Source organism: Micromesistius poutassou, assembly GCF_964030765.1.
Source record: "Micromesistius poutassou genome assembly, chromosome: 10".
In the NCBI taxonomy this organism is placed as follows: domain Eukaryota; kingdom Metazoa; phylum Chordata; class Actinopteri; order Gadiformes; family Gadidae; genus Micromesistius; species Micromesistius poutassou.
The window spans coordinates 2,671,529-2,693,468 of record NC_140280.1 but is presented as its reverse complement, the minus strand read 5'-3'; the positions used below and the strand labels follow the sequence as shown (position 1 = coordinate 2,693,468).

The 21,940-nt window shown below is 41.8% G+C and overlaps 2 protein-coding genes and 1 non-coding gene across 3 annotated transcripts; all 3 read left to right on the top strand.

The window, feature by feature from the left end:
* Positions 1 to 391: 391 nt before the first annotated feature.
* Positions 392 to 18,093, top strand: camk2a (calcium/calmodulin-dependent protein kinase II alpha; the record flags this gene model as incomplete). Its single annotated transcript, XM_084473650.1, has 18 exons — positions 392 to 453; positions 3,159 to 3,253; positions 4,043 to 4,102; positions 6,543 to 6,597; positions 6,953 to 7,018; positions 7,331 to 7,403; positions 7,791 to 7,893; positions 8,167 to 8,250; positions 8,420 to 8,514; positions 8,962 to 9,084; positions 9,854 to 9,937; positions 10,792 to 10,834; positions 11,801 to 11,841; positions 12,324 to 12,372; positions 12,916 to 12,991; positions 13,166 to 13,260; positions 13,552 to 13,788; positions 18,068 to 18,093. The coding sequence occupies 18 exons, from the start codon at positions 392 to 394 to the stop codon at positions 18,091 to 18,093; spliced, it is 1,467 nt and encodes a 488-aa protein (XP_084329776.1).
* rps14 (ribosomal protein S14) lies at positions 17,834 to 21,118 on the top strand. Its single transcript, XM_084473869.1, has 5 exons — positions 17,834 to 17,895; positions 19,300 to 19,451; positions 19,541 to 19,702; positions 20,705 to 20,781; positions 21,016 to 21,118. Exons 2-5 carry the CDS (start codon positions 19,303 to 19,305, stop codon positions 21,081 to 21,083), a joined length of 456 nt encoding a protein of 151 aa, XP_084329995.1. The 5' UTR covers positions 17,834 to 17,895; positions 19,300 to 19,302; the 3' UTR covers positions 21,084 to 21,118.
* Positions 19,972 to 20,070, top strand: LOC311354971 (small nucleolar RNA SNORA26). Its single transcript, XR_014637351.1, has one exon. It is a non-coding gene; the product is annotated as a small nucleolar RNA SNORA26 (small nucleolar RNA).
* Positions 21,119 to 21,940: the final 822 nt, after the last annotated feature.

The window sequence follows — 21,940 nt, the reverse complement described above, 5'->3', positions numbered from 1 at the left end:
AAAGAGGAGGCAGTTGCTATGGCGACAGTTGGACTGTGTATGTGTGCATGGGAGAGAGGCACAGAGAAAGTCTGTGTTGCGATTGGTTGATAAGGAAGTTGATTGGGAGGGCTCAAATGACAGAAACCCTTTCTCTCTTTCACTCTTCTTCTTTTCTTGCTCCATCCATCTTTCATCCCTCTCTCCTGCTTGACACAAGGACCAAGAGGCACCAGGATTGCTGCCTTTTCCAGGCTGTTCTTTTAGCTCATTCTGACTGGGGGATGGTGGTAGGTAGGTAGGCAGGGAGGTAGATGGACATCTGAACATTTAGACAGTGATAGAAAGGCAGGCAGTGAAAGAGTGACATCGGATTCCATCGGAGGGGAAGCATCTGACACAACCCATCACCATGACGACCGTAATCTGTACCCGCTTCACAGAGGAGTTCCAGATGTTTGAGGAACTGGGGAAGTAAGTATTATACATTATCTATCCATTTTATCACCATGGAAACTCAATAATGTTCTTGTTCTTGGAAGGACACACCGTCCCTGTCCAACTGTCATGGATTTAGAAGTCGACATGGTTTATATCTACAATGAGAGCTTTGTGCCGGAACAATCTAGAAAGTGCGTTCTAGGATTGAGAATTAAAATGAGCATAACTCGCGGATCAGGTCGAGAAGGTAGGAGGAGAGAGGGAGAAAGCAAAGTGAAAGACCCTTCTGACCCCATCCCACTCTCCACCTACACACACACACACGCACGCACGCACACACACACACACACACACACACTCCACCTACACACACGCACGCACACACACACATACAGACACTCCACCTACACACACGCATGCACGCACACACACACACACAATCCACCTACACACCCACACACACACACACAATCCACCTACACATGCATAAATACACACACACAGACACACACAGTCCACCTACACACATACACGCGCGCGCGCACACACAATCCACCTACACACACACATACACAAACACACACACACACACAATCCACAATCCACCTACATGCACGCATGCACAAACACACACACACACACACACAATCCACATGCACACACACACACGCACACACACAGACTTGTGCGCGCGCAGGCAGCTCAGAGTTACATAAGGTGTAGGTGGGTGGAGGATAGGGAGGATTCAACAGCCCCAGCAAGTTGTAATCAAGTCATAGTATAAAGCAGGAAATGCGTTCTGCTGCTTCTCTATATAGGTTTTATGTTATTTTATTGATAACATTTTATTTATTTTATCCTATCTATTTTTTAAATTGTATCTATATAATGAATAAATGCATTGTTTTCCCAGCTGTGTGTGTGTGCCTGTGTATGTATATAGATATATGGATATATAGAGAGGTAGATAAATATGATATATATTTATTGTATGTATATTATATATTATATTTATTATTTTTTAAGTTGTTTTCTTAAATGAAAGTGTTAACAATGAACTAAAGTCTTTCATTTTCATAAATAGAGGACCAAAGGGCCACCGCTATGCTACACCCGCTATATAGCACAGCTAGCACCACCCCTAGGGTGTAGCTATCAAGCACCAACCATAGGGTGTAGCTAGCTACAACCGCTATATAGCATAGCTAGCTTTAACCACTATATAGCAAAGCTAGCTACACCCAATATATAGCATAGCTAGCACCACCCACTATGTAGCCTAGCAAGCACCACCCCTAAGGGGTAGCATGGTGGTGGCTCTAGCTAAAAAAAAAAAACTACGGTGTAGCATGATGGTCCTTGCAGCTAACACCACCCCTGGGGTGTAGCATACTGATCCAAGCTGCTAACACCAACCATAGGGGGTAGCATGGTGGTCCAAGCAGCTAACACCAACCATAGGGGGTAGCATGGTGGTCCAAGCAGCTAACACCAACCATAGGGGGTAGCATGGTGGTGTTCCTAGCAGGTCAGACTATTGACCTGTAGAGGAGGTCAGCCTCTATTAACCTGTAGATAGGGTCAGCCTCTATTAACCTGTAGATAGGGTCAGCCTCTATTGACCTGTAGAGAGAGTCAGACTCTATTGACCTGTAGAGGAGGTCAGCCTCTATTGACCTGTAGAGAGGGTCAGCCTCTATTGACCTGTAGAGAGAGTCAGACTCTATTGACCTGTAGAGAGGGTCAGCCTCTATTGACCTGTAGAGGAGGTCAGACTATATTGACCTGTAGAGAGTCAGACTCTATTGACCTGTAGAGGAGGTCAGCCTCTATTGACCTGTAGAGGAGGTCAGACTCTATTGACCTGTAGAGAGGGTCAGACTCTATTGACCTGTAGAGGAGGTCAGACTCTATTGACCTATAGAGGAGGTCAGCCTCTATTGACCTGTAGAGAGTGTCAGCCTCTATTGACCTGTAGAGGAGGTCAGACTATATTGACCTGTAGAGGAGGTCAGACTATATTGACCTGTAGAGAGGGTCAGACTCTATTGACCTGTAGAGAGGGTCAGACTCTATTGACCTGTTGAGCTCACTTTCTTCGGTATATGCTTTCTCCTCCTTCCTTTCCTCATCCATCTCATCAACAGCTCTTTGAAAGATGGACTTCACACAGCTAGAACAGCCCCACTCTCCTCATTAGTCAATGTGTTGGACCTTTCAGCAGCCTTCGAACACAGTGAACCACCAGATCATTCTACCACACGGATCTCACCTACAGAGGAACCTGGAAAGAATTGTGTCTGAAACTTGGAGTCCCACCACTGGGGTCCCTCAGGGTTCCGTTCTGGGTCCCATCCTCGTCTCTCTGTACACCAAGTCACTGGGTTCTGGTAGCCTCGGTAGCCTGAGCTGCTCTTCCCTAGGGAAGCCATCGCCCATCAATGACCTCTCCATCAATATCGACCACTCTGTGGTGCCTGCTACTCGGCCAGAGTGTGACCCTGGATGGCCAGCTGTCCTTCGCTGCCTACATCGCTGATTGGCTTTTTGAGTGTAGATTGCTGGCCAAAAATGTCAATGAAATAATTTTGGTATAAAATGTACAACACAATAAATTGTGCAAAAAATGTACTCTGACTACTGTCCGAAGCCTATGAATATGATATATATCTCAGGCTATATGTATTTGTATATATATATATACATTGCTGAGTAATGCTACGCTGTGTTCCTGCCAGAGGAGCGTTCTCCATCGTCCGCCGCTGCGTGAAGGTGCTGTCAGGCCAGGAGTACGCTGCCAAAATCATCAACACCAAGAAACTCACCAGTAGAGGTCAGTAGAGCCATATAGTACTCTTATAATACCGTATAATACTTATATTTTACAATTGAATGCTATTATAATACCGTATAATACCGTATATGGCTCATACAATTTTACAAAAATTGTAATTTTCCAACATCAGGCTACCATATAATAATCCTGTCATACTCCTTTAATACCTTAATACTCTTATAATACTATACGATACTCATATAATACTCAAATGCAAGACACGATATATGAAATCTACAACCTGCTCTCTAGATGCACTTCATCTAAGATGTTCCTGACTCTAGCATTCTGTCCATTATAAGCTCTTCATTCACCAGGGGTCATTTGTCCTCTTAAAGCCTGCTTCTGTACATCAACATCACCCTGTTGGTTGTAGAGTTTAGCTCAGCAGCCTTTTGCTGCCAGGCTGCTGAGCTATATAAAACCAACTCTACAACATTAGCCCACTAGCATCACTTCAGTGGTTTCCCATAGCGGTGGGGTTAATCACAAAATGTACTCATCACTGTTAAGGCACACCTAGGACTAGCCCCAGTTAGCCCCCCTAACCCTAACCCTAGATATATTATTATATTATATTATACGAACTTTATGGTTCAGTATCTATATAATACAGAGCGTTATATGTATTATTATATAATATCATCCTAACTTTATGGTTTGTTATATATATATTATTATATAATATTATCCTATCTTTATAGGTCAGTATCTATATAGAACAGAGCATTAGATATTTTATTATATGATTTTATTATCTTAACTTATCTGTGTTCATTTTCTTAGACCACCAGAAGTTGGACAGAGAGGCTCGAATTTGTCGCTTACTGAAACACCCAAACATTGGTGAGTTGGACTGGATTCGTGCTACTGCTACTATATATATATCTAACTACTGCTAGCATATATATCTAACTACCTGTAGTATTCTCTTTGAATACTGAATACTGCCCTGCATTGTTTGACTTGATGATGTGGCTGAGCACCTAAATACACGGGCAGTGTCTCAATCACAAGGATGCTTCCTAGATAGGATGCTTCCTGAATAGGATGCTTCCTGAATAGGATGCATCCTAAATATGATGCAAATATAGGTAATATGGCGGTGTAGGGCTGTCCTAAAGTACTTGAAGGCATAGGAAACATCCTAACTAGGTATAGCTTTGTGTCGGATGGTGCCTTGGTCTGGGTGGGATATCCCAGAAGGCTTTGCGGTAAGTTGATCACATTTTTTATTAACAGGCTTAATTACATCCATTTGTCAATGTATTATTGTTTATTACATATTTCTAGAGTTTATTTCATTACATTTGTCAATGTAACATTGTTTATTTGACTGCTGCTATGTTTCTTTTCTTTCACTTCACAAGAGAACTGATTATTTAATCGTTTATAATGAAAAATTAGCCTTCCTTCATGAATCACATTCACAAAGTTGGAACTTAACAAGGAAGCTCACGAAATATATATATATATATATATATATATATATATATATATATATATATATATACATATATACATATGTACATATACATATATATATATACTACTATACTATTTCGTGAGCTTCCTTAATAAAGTTCCTTATTAAGTTATATATATATATATATATATATATATATATATATATGGTTATATATTAGTGAAAAACTGTTCAAATGAGAAGAGGGGAGTGCTTGTTTCAGCTTCACCCTCCTACACACTATAGCCTAAGAGCCTGTGGGGGTGTGTGTGTGTGTGTGTGTGTGTGTGTGTGTGTGTGTGTGTGCGTGTGTGCGTGTGTCTGTGTGTCTGTGTGCGTGTGCGTGTGTCTGTGTGCGTGTGCGCGGTGTGTGTGTGTGTGTGTGTGTGTGTGTGTGTGTCTGTTTGTGTGTGCATGTACCTGCATGTGTGTACATATTCGTGAAAGGTGGACTCTTCAGGATTGATAGGTGATGGGAGAGAGACTGTTCTGTGTTTCCATGGCGATGAGTAGAGAACTGTTCTTTGTTTCCATGGCAATGAGGAGAGAATGTATTTCATTTTGTGTTTGCTCATATCAACAATATCAAGCGTGCACAGACTGGCATAATCAGGGTGAGGGTTGAATCAAGTCACTGGTTCTTGCCTACCGTGCTGCTATTGGCTCTAGCCCGTCCTGTCCTACTCCCAGGACCCGGTCAGACCCGACCCCCCAGCCCGTCCTACACCCAGGACCCGGTCAGACCAGACCCCCCAGCCCGTCCTACACCCAGGACCCGGTCAGACCAGACCCCCCAGCCCGTCCTACACCCAGGACCCGGTCAGACCAGACCCCCCAGACCCCCCAGACCCCCCCTACACCCAGGACCCGGTCAGACCAGACCCCCCAGACCCCCCAGACCCCCCCTACACCCAGGACACGGTCAGACCAGACCCCCCAGACCCCCCCTACACCCAGGACCCGGTCAGACCAGACCCCCCAGACCCCCCAGACCCCCCCTACACCCAGGACACGGTCAGACCAGACCCCCCAGACCCCCCAGACCCCCCAGCCCGTCCTACACCCAGGACACGGTCAGACCAGACCCCCCAGACCCCCAGACCCCCCAGACCCCCCCTACATCCAGAACATGGTCAGACCAGACCCCCCAGCCCGTCCTACACACAGAACACAGTCAGGGGTCAACGGGTCGATCCTCAGGGCATGGAAGATGCACTGACCATGCAGCAGCACTTAGGATCCCACCACGCTCTGGCCTGGGGGTTCTTATGATCCATGTAACGTCGCCCTTGATTGAGCAGTAGAACATTTACATACACATAATGACTCAGAAGTAATGTCCGGTTCCTTTGTCCACGCGTTACAGTGAGGACACCGTGTTCAGATATCGTTGTTGTTGATGATCAACAGCCTGGCTCTTCCTCCCACCTAGCCTCTGTGGATCATCGTGTAGCCATCGGGTTCTTCAGCCCAGACTCTGTCCACCCTACGCAGACTAACATCTTTTATAAGACTACCTGATCGACTCCAGATTACCACCTGATAGACTAAAACCTACGTCAGCGACATCCAGTGACTAACGTTTGCCGCTTATGTGCATAACAGTGGAAAATTTTGATTAGTGGGAGAGTTGGAGTTATATTCGAGTGGGCCTTGGAGTTGGCGTTTCTAGGCAACAGTTCTTTATGTTGAGGCCTACGTCTCCGTTGTCAACGGGTCTGTAGACTAACCTTAACCAATTAACCAGTCAGGGTCACGGCGTCATGCACTCAAAAAGGTGCTGATCGTTATGTAAGTTTTGTGGATTTTGTTTCCTTTCAGTCCGTCTACATGACAGTATCTCAGAGGAAGGACACCATTATCTGATATTTGACCTGTGAGTTTCTACGCATTCTCTCTCTCTCTCTCCGTCCATCTCTCTTTCTGTCTCCGTCTTTCTCTCTGTGTATCTCTCTCTCTGTAGCTCTCTCTATTTGTCTCTCTGTCTTTCTCTCTCGCTCTCTCTTTTTCTCTCTCATATTCTCTCTTTCTCACCATATCATTTTCTCTCTCTCAGCATAGCATTCTGTTTTCTCTCTCTCCCTCTCTATCTCCCACACAATATGATTATGTTTTCTCCCTCCCTCTCACCATATGACATAGCTATCTCTCTCTCTCCCTCTCACCATATAACATAGCTATCTCTCTCTTTCTCTCACCATATGATCCTGTCGTCTCTCTCCCTTTCTAAGTGTAACTGGTGGAGAGTTATTTGAAGATATCGTAGCGAGAGAATACTACAGTGAAGCCGATGCCAGGTGAGCAAACATACTTCCTCCTTGCCCCTAAGCCTGACCCCTGACCCTAACCCATAGACTGTATGACCCTTAATGAAAACACACCCCCTAAGCCTGACCCCTGACCCTAACCCATAGACTGTATGACCCTTAATGAAAACACCCCCCCTAAGCCTGACCCCTGACCCTAACCCATAGACTGTATGACCCTTAATGAAAACACGCCTCCTAAGCCTGACCCCTGACCCTAACCCATAGACTGTATGACCCTTAATGAAAACACGCCTCCTAACCCTAACCCCTGACCCTAAAGTCGTCTTTGTATTTTCGCAGCCACTGTATTCAGCAGATATTGGAGGCGGTGCTTCACTGTCACCAGAGTGGTGTGGTTCACCGTGACCTCAAGGTACAACCTGATCTTTTATGATGGGTTCATCTATTCATATTCAGTGTTTCTACCCTATACCACGGTTTGGCCTATAGAAGGCCTCTTTAAGACACGTTATCAAACGTTGCCGCTCAAGAGGGCACGTCGTTATAAGTACGGCATTAAGCAGCATGCCAGAGGGCACTCCATCAGTGCCTTCCCATGTGGCGGGCAGCCAATTAGGAGACTCCGTTTGTTTAGCTCTAGGGTCCCCATGGCCCCGAGGCTGATCGTGATTATTGTCATCTTCTTTGCTGCTCTCTCGTTACAACTCTAGTATCTTACATACAGCAGCTTTAGACATACTTGTATGCTACATGTTAGTATAGTACTGAAGATGATCATAACATGTTATTTCTATTGTAGCCAGAGAATCTGCTGCTGGCCTCCAAGTCAAAGGGAGCCGCCGTGAAGCTGGCTGACTTCGGCCTGGCCATCGAGGTGGAAGGGGAGCAGCAGGCCTGGTTTGGTAACTACTGCTTGTTATAAATACTCAATACTCAAATAAGTACTCTATATACACGTTTTTACCTCATAAATACCCTATTTATAAATTTACAAAAACTAATTTTAATACATACTCTATATACATAATTTTAATTAACTGCATTCAGAATCATTAATAATTATTGATTAAAGATATATCCATAATTGTAACAATTGTATTGTTAAACACTGTGTGTGTGTGTGTGTGTGTGTGTGTGTGTGTGTGTGTGTGTGTGTGTGTGTGTGTGTGTTACAGGCTTTGCTGGGACCCCAGGGTATCTTTCACCTGAGGTTTTGAGGAAGGATCCGTACGGCAAAGCTGTGGACCTCTGGGCCTGCGGTAAGTTCTACTGGCTCCATTCTATTTCTATACATGTTGTTTCTATAGGGTGTAACTCTATACATGTTGTTTCTATAGGGTGTAACTCTATACATGTTGTTTCTATAGGGTGTAACTCTATACATGTTGTTTCTATAGGGTGTAACTCTATACATGTTGTTTCTATCAGGTGTGATTCTATACATCTTGTTGGTGGGGTACCCACCCTTCTGGGATGAAGATCAACATCGACTCTACCAGCAGATCAAGGCTGGAGCATACGATGTAATGATGTCAAAGACCACATGACCTTAACGATGTAATGATGTCGTAGACCACATGACCTTAATGATGTAATGATGTCATAGACCACATTACCTTAATGATGTAATGATGTCATAGACCACATGACCTTAATGATGTTATGATGTCACAGACCACATGACCTCATTGATGTCGTAGATGACCTTAATTATGTAATGTGATAGATCTCATGACCTTAATTATGTAATGTTATAGATCACATGACCTAGATGTTCACATGTTGATGATGATGTAATGCAGGTTTGCAAACCTCTGGGTAAGTAAGTACAGAGCAAATCATCTTGATTTACTACGTTCTTTCCCCACACAATAATTAATGAGTGTTGTCAACATGCAAGTTGCTCTTTAAATGTCACAAAATGCATTCAAAGCCCACAGTAGACACTTTGAAATGCATCTTATATTCAGTTCCCCTCACCGGAGTGGGACACAGTGACTCCAGAGGCCAAAGATCTCATCAACAAGATGCTGACGATCAACCCAGGAAAACGCATTACTGCTGCAGAAGCCCTGAAACATCCCTGGATCTCAGTAAGACTAACCCTCCCCCTAACTCTCACCCTAACCCTCACCCTAACCCTCACCCTAACCCTGGATCTCAGTAAGACTAACCCTCCCCCTAACCCTCACCCTAACCCTGGATCTCAGTAAGACTAACCCTCACCCTAACCAATCAAACTGCACATTATACTTTTTCTCTCTTCAAATTTGGTTCGACCAATCAGCGGCTGGTGGCAGCTTTCTCTAACAAGGAACAGAGTTTGGGCACTATAGTGCACTAGGTGGGAAGAGAAGATAAAACGTCCTGTCCTGTCTGTCACCGACTTTTCTAAAACAAAGTGCCTCTAAGCCTCCTACGCCGTCTAGACTTGCCACTGTAGAAATACACATATTAAAATACATTATTCAAATCCCCTTCTGAAAGACACTCACAAACCAGGCAAGAAGGCGTGCCATCGCATAATTCAGCTCTCCATTGTTCAGGATCTGTCCCCTTTCCCACCAGAAGTTATTATATAACAGAGTAGGAGAACATAACAGGAAATAACAGTAACCCCAACCATCACCCCTTCAACCTAATCCTACTCTAACCTTGATCCTCCCCCTAACCCTAACTCTTCTCCTAACCCTAACTCTTCCCCTATCCCTCACTCTTCTCCTTAACCTCACACCCCAGGATCCTAACCTTCACCCTAACTCTTCTCCTAACCCTTCCACCCCAGAATCCTAACCTTCACCCTAACTCTTTTCCTAACCCTCACACCCCAGGATCCTAACTCTGTTTCACTGTCTCCTCCAGCACCGCTCCACCGTGGCTTCCTGCATGCACAGACAAGAGACTGTTGAGTGTTTGAAGAAATTCAACGCCAGGAGAAAGCTCAAGGTAAGCTTGAACGTTGTTGTAAGGGTAGAACGCCACCCTACCATTAGCTGGGTGGCTGGTGGCCTGAGCCAGCCACCCAGCTAGATGAATAATTAAAACATCAATAAATAAAGACATGACTACTGGATTACTGTTTCCTGTGTTTCCCTGGAAGGTGAAGGGGATATGATGCCATTAACAGGCAATCAAAGGAAACATACTGTTCCTTTGAATAAAACGAAGGATTTCTCTGGGTTTGAACAATGCTGGAACCATTTGTGTCAATGTTAGTACACAACTAAATATGTAACATAGACGGCGTTGTCATTAGATATTTTAATGTGGAAATGTTGCATTTAATACCTTTAACCTATCAACTAACCCATTATTATTTACCCTACTTGGCTAAATAGCCAAGCAGGTGACTTATGACTGTTGGACACTTAATAGCATGTTCCCATGTGCATGGCTATGTGTGACAGACACAGCCAAACCACTTGCAGCCTGGCTCATGATGCCACAGATAGACTATGATTGTAAACAATGTGCCGTTGATGGTGTTACATTTCAGCGTATCACTCTGTTATACCAACATCATTGCTAGGAATAAAGTTAAGGAAAATAGTATATTAAGATGAACATGTCCAAAGCAAAGGGGATTCAAACCCTCCAGAACCCGGGACAAAACCCTGTAAGCTGACTTTCACATGTGATGTTGGTACGTAGTGAATGCATCCCTCTGTGATGTGTAATGAGTTCTGCTTTAGATCCTCCGCTCCATCCCTTTAATACTTATATGTACTTACATTTTGATCAGTAGTGTAAAGTTATGTTGCAGGAATGATACCTGGTTGCCTTTGTTTTTCTGTCTTTAGGGAGCCATACTCACCACAATGTTGGCCACCAGGAATTTCTCAGGTAAGGTGACCCCTTTGACCACTAACCCCAACACTAACCACCTTATGACCCCTACACTAATCGCCTTATGATCCCTACACTTATCCCCCTATGACCCCAAGACTCACCACCTCATGACCTCAACAATCATCACCTTATGACCTCGACACGTATCACGTCATGACAAACCACAGCCCTCCATAGTGTAGGGTTATAGTCTGCACGGTCAATAGTTGACTAATGTGTTTTCAATGTGTCTGTAGTAGAATAGTTCCCTAGCCCCAGTTAGTTTAGCTAGTTATTAACTCAACTAGGGAGTTAGCGTATGTTTGTGTGTGTGTGTGTGTGTGTGTGTGTGTGTGTGTGTGTGTGTGTGTGTGTGTGTATGTGTGTGTGTGTGTGTGTGTGTGTGTGTGTGTGTGTGTGTGTGTGTGTGTGTGTGTGTGTGTGTGTGTGTGTTACACACAAACAAGTGGGGGTCAGTCCCCTTAATGGAAACTTAATACCGGACACACACACACACACACAGACACAGACACACACCGTATCTATTGATAGCTCTAGCTAGGAGGAACCACTTGGGAGGGGAGGGTAGAGAGAGAAAGGGATTGACAGAGAGACAGAGAGAGAGGGCAGAAGAGAGGGCAGGAATGTGCTCTCTCTTTTTCCAGATCTCTGACCAGTGGGCCAGACCTTCTCTGGTCGCCAAGTCTGGAGACACGAGCGGGAAGAAAATAAGGAAAAAACGGCCTCCAAAACCAAATCCAGAATTTAAGGACATTTAGAATTACCCCCCCACCCCACCCGCCCTGCTCTTATTGGGCTTGTCGATGGGGAATAGAACCACCGCACACACAGGCTCCTTCTGAGAGGTGCCTTGCTAAAGAGCTATGGTATCTCATCTCTTCTCCTCTCTTCTCCTCCCTTCTGTACCCTTTTCTCTCACTCTTCTGCTCCTCTTCCTCCTCGTTCTCATCCCTCGCTCAGGAGGCAAGAGTGGAGCCAACAAGAAAACTGACGGCGTCAAGGTAAGAGTCTTCTATATTCTATATTTTATTTGATGTTAGATTCGATATTATATTCAATATTATTTTCTGTATTCTTTTCTATATTATATTCTGCATTCTTTGAAACAAAGTAAGAGGACAAAGATATATAAGACATTATGAGATAAATTATACATATATCTATAAAATAAAAAAAATAAAATTATACATTACATATTAGCTATTATATATTACATATAAGGTATATATATAACATCAGATATAGATATATTATATATTATATATATTACATATGTATATATATATATATATTAGATATAAATATACATTTGAAATAGATATACAGTATATTGTATATATATATATATATATATATATATATATATATATATATATATATATTAGATATAGGAATATATTAGATATAAATGTGTATAAGATTGAATATAAGATATGTATTATGAACTATAATTGATCCTAGTTGTTGTCTTCCATGGTCTCAGGAATCATCAGAGAGCACCAACACAACCATAGAAGATGAAGACACAAGAGGTGTACACACACACACACACACACACACACACACACACACATGCACTTATGTCTGATACTAATGGTTGATGCTACAGGGATTTGAAGACAGACTCTCCTATTAAAACCCATTGTAAATAGTGTCTAGTGTCTACAGAAATGTAATTTAGCCGCTGTTAAGTGAATTAGCATTAGCATCACAACTAGCAATCTTTTCTATGCTACCTCCTTTAATTAAAAGTAACATAAAGGGGAGATAGTTATGATTGTTCTTATAATATAGGCCTACAACAAACCAGACACGTTTTCTATTCAAAAGGCTGCACCTGCCGTGACCATGAGCTAAACTGAGCAAAACTGAGGTTCATTGAAAGGTATTTTAGTAAATAAGGCATGGAATAAAACCAATACAAAGGCCTTTGATGAAATAATCCTTAAACTAACTACATAGATCCACCTATCACTTATATTAACCTGGTTTGTGTATCAAACTGTACTGGAGAATCATAGAATCACATTAATCATATTACAATTGACTCATGCTGTCTTTGTCTGCTCCTGCAGTGAGGAAACAAGATATAATCAAAGTGACTGAACAACTCATCGAGGCAATAAGCAACGGAGACTTTGAGGGCTACACGTAAGGCTCTTACATTACCATTATCTCCCCCTTACCCATCTCTCACCCTAACCCATCTCTAACCCTAACCCATCTTTCACCTCTAACCCTAACCCATCTCTAACCCTTACCACACAACCATTATCACTAACCCCTACCCTGCTGTCTGTCGCTCTATTCCTGTCCATCTCTCAGGAAAATGTGTGATCCAGCGGTGACAGCGTTTGAGCCTGAAGCTCTGGGGAACCTGGTGGAAGGCCTAGACTTTCATCGCTTCTACTTTGAGAACCGTGAGTGCAAAAATAAATTATATATACTGTATACATCAATTCAGGTAATTTCTTAACCCTAGTCAATCATGTATACGTACATAGCCTCATGTCCATGATGAGCTCCAAAAGAGCTTAGTGTTGACATTGCCATTAATTCCCTATGAGACAAGGGTCAGCCAACACATTGTATTCAGTCTGTCTTTGTGTCTTTGTGTCTTTGTATCTGTCTACCTTTGAGTCTGTCTGCCTCCCTGCCTTTCTGTCCGTCTGTCTGCCTGTCTGTGTGTCTGTGTGTCTGTCTGTAAGCAGTGTGGTCCAGGAACAGTAAGCCGGTCCACACCACTATCCTCAACCCCCACATCCACCTGCTGGGGGAGGAGGCGGCCTGCATCGCCTACATCAGGGTCACTCAGTACATCGACCCCAACGGAACCCCCAGGACTGCCCAATCAGAGGAGAGCAGGGTGTGGCATCGTAGGGATGGGAAGTGGCAGATCGTCCATTTTCACCGCTCAGGGTCGGCCTCCACGCTCAGCAAGTACGAGAGTAACCTACTTAACACTTTAAACCCTAACCTACTGAGACTTTAAACCATAACCTACTAGCACTTTAAACCATAACCTACTAAGACTATAACCCCTAACCTACTGAGACTTTAAACCCTAACCGACTGAGACTTTAAACCCTAACCTACTGAGACTTTACACCCTAACCTACTGAGACTTTAAAGTTTAAAGTCTCAGTCAGTTAGGGTTTAAAGTTTAAACCCTAACCGACTGAGACTTTAAACCCTAACCTACTGAGACTTTAAACCCTAACCTACTGAGACTTTATACCCTAACCGACTGAGACTTTAAACCCTGACCTACTGAGACTTTAAACCCTGACCTACTGAGACTTTAAACCCTGACCTACTGAGACTTTAAACCATGACCTACTGAGACTTTAAACCCTGACCTACTGAGACTTTAAACCCTCACCTACTGAGACTATAAACCATAACCTACTGAGACTTTAAACCATGACCTACTGAGACTTTAAACCCTCACCTACTAAGACTATAAACCATAACCTACTATGACTTTAAACTATAACATACTACGACTTGAAACCATCTCCTGCTGAGAGTTTAAACCCTAACATGCTAAGAGTTTAACCATGTTGTTCTTGTACCTCCTCCTCCAGTTAGCTGATCTTCACAAGGAGCTTCGACAGATCTGATTGAGACTGACAGCATGTTGATGAAGCCAGTTGTCTTTGGGAAGAAGTACCAAAACTAACCAATCAAATGATGAGGCTGCCCCTCTCCACCTGCTCTATGGCCTCTGGTTGGACGGTTGCTGGGAGTTAGCTTCAGTATCGACCAACCAATCATGCCAGTACAAGACAGAAGATTACATCATCTGTACAACAAATGTGTCACCTGTAGACCACAACATACTACACATGTAGACCGCAACATAGTAGACATGTTCACCACAGAATGTTACACATGTACACCGCAGAATATAAAGGTTTGAAAATGGTTCATTTTGCGGTAAATGTGTTTACCGTCAGGTTTGTTCCAGAGTAATCTAACTTCTAATGGCTGCTTTCATTTAGTCCTTCCTCTCACTGTTCTTCCACTCATCCCAGGTCTTCCCATTTTATCAACACCTCCAAACCAAGCAGTACTAGGCACCACTCTCCCAAGTACTACTACTTCTACTAATAAGTACTACCAGGGCACCCCTCTACCAAGTACTACTGCTAAGTCTATCTAAGTCTATCTATCTCTATATAGTCTATCTAGCTATCAATCTATAACTTGATCTATCACTCAAGTTATCTATCTATCTATCTATCTATCTATCAACCTCTCTCTCTCCCTCTGTCTCTCTTTCTTTATCTATTTATCTAGCTGTTTATCTCTCTCTATCCTCTGTCTCTCTCACTTCCTCTTTATCTATCTTTACATCAATCTTTCTCTCTCTGTCTTTCTTTCGCTCTCTCTCTGTCTCTCTTTATCTCACTCTCTGTCTCTCTATCTCTGTCTCTCTCTCCTTATCTATCTATCTTTCCATTTATCTATCTATCTAACGATGGCTCATATCAGATGAACCAAACGTTATGAGCATTTCAAGCTCATTAACGTAGTGTGTGTGTTTGCGTGTCTAGTTGAAGTGTGACTGTGTGTTTGCGTGTCTAGTTGAAATGCAAGTGTGTTTTGGATTTTGCGTATTGAGATAGTTTGATGTGTTTTAGTGAATCCAGGATTAATTTATTGTGAAACTGGTTTGTGAGGTCCGCCTTGTGGCTCCATATCTATTTACTAGGGTTAGGGTTAGATATAGGGTTCGATTTGGGGTATCTCTAACCCTAACCCATATCTATTTACTCTTCTTCTGGAAATGTACTTGTTTTGTATCAAGTGACTTGACCTTATCCTTTGATTTAATGCATGCTTGAATGGGAATTTGTGTTTTGATATGGTTGCTGTGACCATTTAAAGTTTACACTGCTTTTGTTGCTGACGAGTTAGCATGTTTCAATCAAAACAAGTGTTTTAGTCACAAAGTAGAACATTTTGAAGGTGCACTAGGTGATTTAGAGCTATAGTACCTGTAGGTTTATAAAAATGTTTTGGTTTTCTACCTTTGCCAGAATATTTTCCAAGATGATGAATGTATATCTACATCTAAATGCGATATTAATTAATTTGATCTATATTGCTTTTCTATATGAACACTTTTAATGTTCAGTAAAAAGCTCTAGGGCGGGTGTTACCTCAAATAAACATGACATTGATTGTATTAAGCCACTAGGGTAAATACACGTTTACTCTAACCTATAGGTCAAGGTTATACCTAAATCCAGGTTATGGGAATATGGTCATCGTTTTTTAGGGAAATATATTTAATCTACAAACTGTGTTAAATCATGGATTACCGTTTAAAGATACATTTATCTGGATCAGGGTTTAAACCTGTTTTCCAACTCCTACTCTAACATAACCATATCTTAATCTTGTTTATCTGGATCGGGTTTATACCCGTTTGCCAACTCCTCCCCTAACAGAACCATATATTTATTTAATACTTTAGTTAATATATTAAATTCAGATAAATAAACGTATACTTCTCACTCACAGGCAATAATTGTACACTTTAACAATATTTTTTTGAATAGAGGATCCTTTTAAAATATTAAACTTGCATAAATTACAACAATTTGATATTATATAGTATAGTATAATGATGTCAATCATAGAAAGAATTATTTAGAGGCTTTTTTTTCAATCATCTGTTATAATCTGTAACTTTATAGATTAGATTATAGATTCATTAGTTTATAACATGTTTAAGGGTTATCTACAGCTGTCTATCTGTTACCTACAAAGGTTAAATATATGGTATCCTTCTAAATGACTGAGGCATTTTACTCTGGTTGAATGTTGTTACATGATGAATATTGATATTCTGATGCTCTGCTACATTGTTTTATAAATATGTGTAAAGCTGTCAGTTTCAAAGAGAATGCCAACGACACAAATGAGGTCTTGAATAAAAAAAAAACTGTACACCACTATTAAGATGATGCTAAACTTAATTCCAGCTTGATTTAATGGTGCATGCTACGTCAGTTCCATGCTTCAAGTGATGTTTGTTGATATCTCTTTATAAGGCCATGCTGTAGTGCTTTCATGGCAGATAATCAGATACATTCTGAATAAACCATCACAATAAAGGTACTGTACACTTCTGATGTCAGTTTCTTCCGTTTTCACTCAAATGTAAAAATATTATTTAAAGTGCATGTCATGTTCTTATTTCAGTTAGAATATGTGCTGTACCTGATTCTATTGAATAACAAAATGTCTCCCTCTATGGAGTTATTGGCACAACAGTTTAGGGTCCAAAATGGTCGAGATTCAATGAGAAAAAAGTCGATTTCCCCACAGGGATGAGGAATATATATTGATTGTCTTATCTGAAAACATATATATATCCAATATCCAATAACTTAACAATGTGTGGAGGAATAGTTATGTTAAATCTAACCCTACGTTGCATCTTTAATTCCATGCTATATATATATATATATATATATATATATGTATATATGTGTGTGTGTGTGTAAAGTGTAAATATATGTGTGTATATATATAATTTTTATCGTTATCCTTGTATCTTTCTGGCATATTATGTAAATAAATAACAATAGGCCTATGTATAATATATAATGTGTATATAATAAATCTATATCTAACACACACACACACACACACACACACACACACACACACACACACACACACACACACACACACACACACTATACTATAGTGCTATACGTATATTATATACTGTATGAATATAGTTTGTGTTTTGGACGTGTTTTATACCTACGATATTAAATTTTTTGATATATTGTATTCCAAATATATATTGCATTTTATTTTATTTTATTAACATAATATATCAGAGCAATACAGGGACAACAATAAAACAACAACAATGTTGATCTATTCAACAGAACAATGTAGATAATGCTCCCCATCCTGACCGCGTATGCGACGTGACGACACAATTTCCGCGTCGGAACGGTTGAACTTTGCCACCGGTAGCGGAAGTTCTTTCCTTTCCTGTTTCTGCTTCGAAGAGACACACCAAGGTATAGAACCCGCACTTTGATATCCGTTTAAAATCGTAATATTAGCTAACCATCCGAACATGTCTATGTGTAAACTTGCATTTGTACAAGTGTTGTTTCACATAAATACATTTATTTGTTTTCCACACGATCTCGATGTGTTTGTTTTGAGCGTGTGTTGGCTCGGCTCAAGCCGACTCGTCGGTCATTCCTCCGTAACTGTGTTACTATGTAGGAGATGGGACAGGATTTAACTATTAACATTTCATTCAAATAGGGCTCGGAAAACATTTATCATGTTGAAATTGTGTTGGTCTGGACAAATGCAAAGCACTCGGGCTTAACTTGATGCTAATGGCGGCTGAGCTTCATTCAGCCTAGAATAATGTGCTACACGCTGTAACGTTATGGATATGAAACGGGGCTTTATGAGATATCGTTTGAGTACTGCTACTACGAAACACTGCTGCGTTTATTAATTATAGTTGGATCATACATAGCACTTTGTTGTGCACCTAAGGTCATGACTGATAATAACTGATGCTGGTCATCAGCAGATGGTCTGCTGGGACTAACCGTTAGATATTAACTTTAAAGTATTGTTTCAAACGTGCATATTGCCTATTATTCAAAATATGAATTGAGAGATTGAGAACCGATTTGATGACAAACTCGCCAAAATGACACCCTGTGGATAGCATGGATCATCCTTTTGGTATTGGCATGCCTTTTTGGTTTAACAAAAATCCACCTTATGGGCACATTTCTGTCAATTTGCCCTAGCATTCAATCACTTCAAGAAGACTGATAGAAAGTTGTTCATAAAATAAATCGTCATTAAACACCATCAGTTAGATTTGGAGGGAGTTGCGAATATGGTCGCTTTACACTACCCTAATGCTGATTTTGGCGTCCTTGGTCAAATGCCTACACTAATGAGTTGTCTGGTTGCTAGGGTGGTATATTCTGTGAAGTTGCTTTTTAAATTTTTTTAATAATCTGGCATGTATGCTTCTATGTCCCAAGTAGTTGTACTGTTTATTATCTAACGCCGGCTCAGGTACTCGACAAAGCAGTGTAAGCATGCCTCTGGAAAGGAATTGGATACGACTTTGAAAGCTTTTTGCATCATACAGAAATGTTTTGAGCCAAAGAAGCCTTCTGTGGTTCCAGTCACTTTCGTTTTGTGGAACTCTAGATGTGCCGATTTGTATGGCAAGCTCCATCTTGTTGAACACCAGACCATGGCCCTACCCTAGACCCTAACCCTATCCTGCTTTCTCTCCAGACCATGGCCCTGCCCCAGACCCTAACCCTGTCTTACTGTCTCCAGACCATGGCCCTGCCCCAGACCCTAACCCTGTCTTACTGTCTCCAGACCATGGCCCTGCCCCAGACCCTAACCCTGTCTTGCTTTCTCTCCAGACTATGGCTCCCCGTAAAGGCAAGGAAAAGAAGGAGGAACAGGTGATCAGCCTCGGGCCCCAGGTGGCAGAAGGAGAAAATGTCTTCGGTGTTTGCCACATCTTTGCTTCTTTCAACGACACTTTTGTCCACGTCACCGACCTCTCCGGAAAGTAAGTCATCGTCCTTTGGTTTTTCTTTTAAATATATTCTCTGGGATCACATACTCCAGTGTGTCTAACTTGTTTGTAATGGTTTCCAGGGAGACAATCTGCCGAGTGACTGGCGGTATGAAGGTGAAGGCGGACAGAGATGAGTCTTCTCCATACGCCGCCATGTTGGCCGCCCAGGACGTCGCTCAGCGCTGCAAGGAGCTGGGCATCACCGCCCTGCACATCAAGCTCAGAGCCACCGGAGGAAACAGGTAGGACATAAACTAGAACTAAAAGCCAGGTGGGACATGGTTATACAGAGCTACAAACCAGGTGGGACATGGTTATACAGAGCTACAAACCAGGTGGAACTAACTAACCCTTTTAGTAAACTGTTCTCTAATGGTTAATGCTCCCTCTACTTGTAGTAAACTATTCTCTAATGGTTTGCGCTCGTCAAAAGCAACAGTGTACTTGTTTCGAAGTTGTTTATGGTAAGAATACAGCAACTTTATCCCCCTTTATTGCCCATCCTGGACCTGTGTCCTTGATGTTTAAACACAGGGGGTAAAGTATCTCTCCCATAAACCTGTGGTGGAGGCTCAAGCCCTTGCTACGGATCCTGTCGGGAGAAACAAGCTATAAAATTGAAGGCAAAATTACATTAATCACAAAACATGTCTAGTAGAAATGTTAACCTTGACAGTGGAGTGTATGTATGCCACATTGATGAGTGTGATAAAGGGATGTTTAACTTATTATTAAAAAAAATAGGTATAAATGCAGCAACTTGCCTTATAACACTGAAAATGAAACAGATTAGTAGGCCACTATTCCTAAAATAAGTTAGTTACAAATGTTGTTTCCTTTTGACATGAGCAATAACTGGGGACCTAAACAATTTGTTGAACTACCTACTCAAAACAGGACGTGTTTGACCTGTGTTCATAACGCCTGTTCTGACGGGGAAAGCTTGCTCTCTAAGGGGAGTTTGGTCCACGACCTATTGGAACAGAGCTCCAGTTAGGGAGCTACTCGCTGGTCCAGTATCCCTGTGATCCTCGTTTTGAACACTAACCCTTCTATTGATGGACCATTTGTCTGTTGCTAGGGAACCTGAGTGATGTAGCTTTAGCTGGGCTGTTTGTTGTACAACTCGCCCTAACTCACTATTCCTGACATGGGGGGAGGGGACCAACTCTAGTATAACCAGACCCAGGAGACAGACTCCAGTATAAACAGACCCAGGAGACTAACTTTGCTTTTGTTTCCAGGACCAAGACTCCCGGCCCTGGTGCTCAGTCAGCCCTGAGGGCCCTGGCCCGCTCTGGGATGAAGATCGGCCGCATTGGTACGCAACACTTTATCCACACCTCTTCTGCACACCATCCACACCTCTTCTGCACACCATCCACACCACTTCTAAACCACAATAAACACCCATTATCCACCTCTAAACTACATCACACCACCTCTGTACATTTGTTGTGTTCCTCTATATGTATTTCGGTCCCGGTACTGAATGTTGTGTTCCTCTATTGGATGCATTAGTCGCAGTACTAATATAAATGTTTCTTCTCCACAGAGGATGTGACTCCAATCCCATCCGACTCTACCCGCAGAAAGGGTGGTCGTCGTGGTCGCCGTCTGTAGGATGATCTTTCTTTCAATAAAATGTTCGATTCCAACCCGTTTGGTCCGTTTCTTTTATTTTTACATTTCAAAGACAACTGTTAAGGCCAACATATTAACACTGATATAGGACATGGATAGACGGCTCGATATAATCCCATGTGTGTATATATTTATATATGTGTGTACACGAGTTAACTTCCGTGTACCATGGCAACCAGGAATGTAAACAAGTAATATGGTTGGACTTTACAATGTTTGTAATGAACTCATACAGCGGTTCACTGTCAACCAACTACTGACTGAACATTGAAACAGAGCCAAGTGCTATTTGTGCAAAGAAGTATTTTGTAGAAGTTCAGAATTATAATTTCTTTCAATACTGGTGTTTTGGTGAAGCCAGGACAGATCGTTACAAGTCTTGTCCTTTTTGAACCATGGCTTGCTACACTTGTATGTTGGCTGTTTCTGTTTAGATATATGCATGTATTTCAAATATTAAACTTCATTAGGTATAATTAGAGTAGAATATGGTATGCAAGATTATATTAAAGGGGTGATATTTTGCCACCAGGTTAGTGTGAATAGCCTTTACAAGCTGTTAGAAAATCTGTTTCACTGATGTCACAAGTGAGTGTCCACCTATGCTGGATAGATCAGTCCATCAGCCGACCCAGTTGACTGTAGCAAATGTTTCTTATCCATCTGTGATACATCTAGGTGGACACTATACTTATTTTATACCGTGGGTACTAGTGATAATCATGAATAGATGTAGGCCTAGGCTACCATCTCGGCAAACATGTAGCCTTTAATGCCGTTATTCTAAATTGCAAACTGGAATAATACAATCAAAATGAATCTGCCAGCAAACAAAA

Excerpts from the sequence above, each read along its gene's own strand:
- rps14 (XM_084473869.1), top strand. The coding sequence starts at position 19,303 with ATGGCTCCCCGTAAAGGCAAGGAAAAGAAGGAGGAACAGGTGATCAGC. Across the intron at positions 19,452-19,540 it reads GTCACCGACCTCTCCGGAAA|GGAGACAATCTGCCGAGTGA; the intron begins GTAAGTCATCGT and ends AATGGTTTCCAG. Across the intron at positions 20,782-21,015 it reads GATGAAGATCGGCCGCATTG|AGGATGTGACTCCAATCCCA; the intron begins GTACGCAACACT and ends TCTTCTCCACAG.